This window comes from Monoraphidium neglectum (assembly GCF_000611645.1).
Source record: "Monoraphidium neglectum strain SAG 48.87 unplaced genomic scaffold scaffold03697, whole genome shotgun sequence".
In the NCBI taxonomy this organism is placed as follows: domain Eukaryota; kingdom Viridiplantae; phylum Chlorophyta; class Chlorophyceae; order Sphaeropleales; family Selenastraceae; genus Monoraphidium; species Monoraphidium neglectum.
Genome location: NW_014009932.1, coordinates 2416 through 5831, shown reverse-complemented (window position 1 = coordinate 5831; position 3416 = coordinate 2416). Strand labels below are relative to the sequence as shown.

The 3416-nt window shown below is 64.3% G+C and overlaps 1 protein-coding gene across 1 annotated transcript; it reads left to right on the top strand.

Annotated features, from left to right (window-relative positions):
- Positions 1–236: 236 nt before the first annotated feature.
- On the top strand, positions 237–495 carry MNEG_13219 (hypothetical protein; the record flags this gene model as incomplete). Its single annotated transcript, XM_014038309.1, has 1 exon — positions 237–495. A coding segment is annotated over one exon (259 nt), but the record flags the coding sequence as incomplete, so codon positions are not given.
- Positions 496–3416: the final 2921 nt, after the last annotated feature.

Genomic DNA, 3416 nt, shown 5'->3' with positions numbered 1-3416 from the left:
GCTTGCATGCGCTCAGAGGGAGCCGGCACCCACACCCACACCGGCCCTGCCACCCCTGTATCCGCCGCCTGCGGTGCGGGGGTGACGGGGGCCCCGGGAACTCACCCCTGCAGTTTGCAGAGGGCCCCGCTCTGCCCAACGCGACGCTTCGGGGGGGACAGAACCTCTCGCGCGGGCAGGTGCACCGCCGCGCGGCTGGCGGCCACCAGCACCCCTTCCAGACGAGCATTCCTCAGATGGGGGCAGGCGCGGGGCCGAGCAATGCAGCGCCCACCGGCGCGGCTGAGCTGGCTGCTGCGCAGCACGTGGCAGCGGCAGGGGTGACGACGCCCGGTAGCGCCAGCGCGGCGGACCCCGCCTGCCCACCAGCAGCACCGGCCACCGGCCTCAGCAGCAAGAGGGGGACCGACGGCGCGGGCACCCCGGGCGGCGGGGGTCGCAAAGTGCACGGCCGGAGGGGAGACGGGGGCGACGAGACCATGATGGACCAGGCGAGTCAGCAAGGCGGCGCGCCCGCAGCGCGCCACAAATGCCGCGGGGCATGCGCAAGTGCGGTCCATCTGGCAGCTGGGGATGGCGCGCAAGAACGGGATGCTGAAGCGAGCGGCGAGGGTATGAACGGCGCCTTGGGCGCGCACCCCCTCAAGGTCAACCCCCTCACCAACAATCAACCCCAACAAACACCCCAACCACCTGCTCAGCTGACCCGACAAACTGGCCCACCTTGCAACCCCTCCGTGACCCCACCTAACGCAACGCGCAGGACTGAGAGCTGTCGGGCTCGCGCCCCGGGGGCCTGCCGCAGGCAAGCGTGTGGCAGCAAGTCCAAGCCCACCCCCCCGCGGCAAGACGGCGCCGACGACGAGAGAAGAGTGGGAGGCGCGAAGACACATAGCAGACGGACGCACCAGTGGTGCTCTTGCATGCTGCTTTGGCGATCACAAAAGCCAGGCGTGCTTTGGCAACCCCCATGTCCAGCATCAGCGGGGACAGGGGCGGCACACGGCATTGCGCCCCTTGCAAGGGCCCCCGCCACAACACACGGGCCGCCGTATGCCACCAAAGCCTTGGCCGGACCTGGTGCTGGTCCGCGCCCGAAGTCGCCACGATGCATTAACCCCCTTGCAAGGGAGACTGGCTTAGGCGCTCAGCTGCCTGTGGGACAGGGCCAAGACCGCGCGCCTGCTGTGCAACCCATGCGACCCCCCGCCCTCAAACCAAACCCATATTCACTCATCATTTGTATGCACAACACGCACGCACATGGCCCCGCCCACGGTGCAGCCGCAGCAAGCATGACAAACACCACACCGCATCATCCCATCGGTGAAACCTCAATGTTTGACGATGTAAGGCTGGCTGCTCCTCACCCTACTGACCACATGCAGAGGCCACTAGCGCGTCACTCTCATGTGATTGCGCCTTCTAAATGCGACGCGACCACAGCCGCACGGCAAACAGCTACATCAGCCGCAAACGCCCTCGCGCACGCGCGCGCAGTGACAGGCACGCAGGCAGTGATGCACACAGCCAAAACTAGCGATTGCCTGCCAATGCGCGGCACCTCCAAGAGGCCGACCTTGAACCTTATGGACAGACGCGGAAGGGCCGCAGAGGGGGCAACTGCGAAGGGGCGCGCGCTAACGCACGCGCACGCAACAGCAAAATATCCCGGGTACACGAGCGGGCAACCTGCTCGAGTGCGCGCTCAAGAAACTCACTTAAACCTCGCGGGCAACTGGGCAACAGAGAAAGGGACCGGAGCCTTTGCTCAGGCGAGCCTGCCGACAGAAAAGCACACTGCAGTGAAGCGCCACTGCGGCAGTAGTGCCAAACTCCAGCCGACGCACGATTCGGCAAAAACTACATTGCTGCGGGAAGATGCACTGGGTCTTGGTAGTTTAAGGATGCCAAGCGCCAAGTATGGTTACCACGACACCCAGCGCTACCGCGAAACAATCACCGGGCGGCGCGAAACACCATCAAACTTATATAAACTCAACACTTATCCCTGCAACTATCGAAAAGAGATAAGCCACGCAAGCGACTTCACCAGGGTCACCTGCCCTGACGCGACGCGCAGCGCACCAGGGTGCATGTGCCGCAGTCCAGCAGCTGGGATCGCCCATGCTGCAACGCATCAACTCCATGCGCGGCGGCATAACTGCAACAGAAGTTGTGTACCGATCACATTGACGCCAACGGTACCCTCCACTACCACGCGCTCTCCTCTCCGGGCGCCACAAGCAGCTGCTGAGTGCAGCCCAGCCACAACGTTGCCGCTTGAGCCTACGCGTGCAACGGACCGCTGTGCGACCACTAGAAGTGACAGCGATGCTGTCCAACAAACTCATAAATGGGACAGGCCGGGAGCATACCGCGCAGGAGTGACAAACAACGACAGCGACTGGACCACGACAGCAGCACTCCTAGGTGTGCTCTGGTGGTCCACCGCAAGGAGGAGCAACGCCCAATGCCGCGAGATGCGTGTGTGGAGGCTAAACAAGACGCGGCTGCCCGTTATAATATTGCTGATGACACACGCTTGCGGGGCGGCGGCTGCCCCGACGCTCTCGAACATAGCTCACCTGGCAGTGCCCGAGATGGCAGCAGCAGCAATGGTAATGATGCTGGCAGTCGCGCCCTGCCTCCAGGGAGCCCTTGCAGCAGCATACAGCACGGCGGCGGCTGTTTTTGCATTGAGAAGACGCCGCGCTTGGGGGAAAAGACTGCTTAGGCTCCAACAGGCGGCTGCACGCGGCCAAGCTTCCATACGCTGGGCAGCACCCGCCCACCCACACGTGCCTGCACCGCTAGCCATGCTCGCGCCCGCGTATAAACGCAACAAGAGCCAGGAGCCAGTGCGCACTCAGGCGCTGCACGTGGTGCGCACAGCCATGCGACTGTCGCAAGGGGAACAGCATGCGCTGTCCGCAGCAATATGCAAACTCACAAGCAGCACGCCCACAGCTCGCAAGGGCTGGCGCCAGCCGCGCAAAGGATCCTACCATGCAGCGTGGCTCGGCCGCCACATCCCACACGCTCACCGCACATACCACGTCCTTCGAGAATGCCACCGTGCCCTTCACAGCATGACCCCCGGCACCTCCTTACCGGCAGCTGCAGCGCACCCACACATAAACGGCAATCCCGACAACACACACACACCGCCCATGTGCGAAGAGGACAACCGAAACGGGACCGGGCACACGATTAGCACCACTGTCAAGCCGCAACTCGACCTACAGCCAGCGACGCCCGCTGGGCCGGGGGCGCTGCGTGGCGGCAGCCTAGTACGACTCCGCAGGGGGCGTGCCCCGCAAGGCCAAGCCGACCACTGGGTTCAACCGCCAGCCGGAACATACTGTGAGGCACAGGAGCAAGGATTCTGCGGGGCCCACGCCTTGAACGCGCTG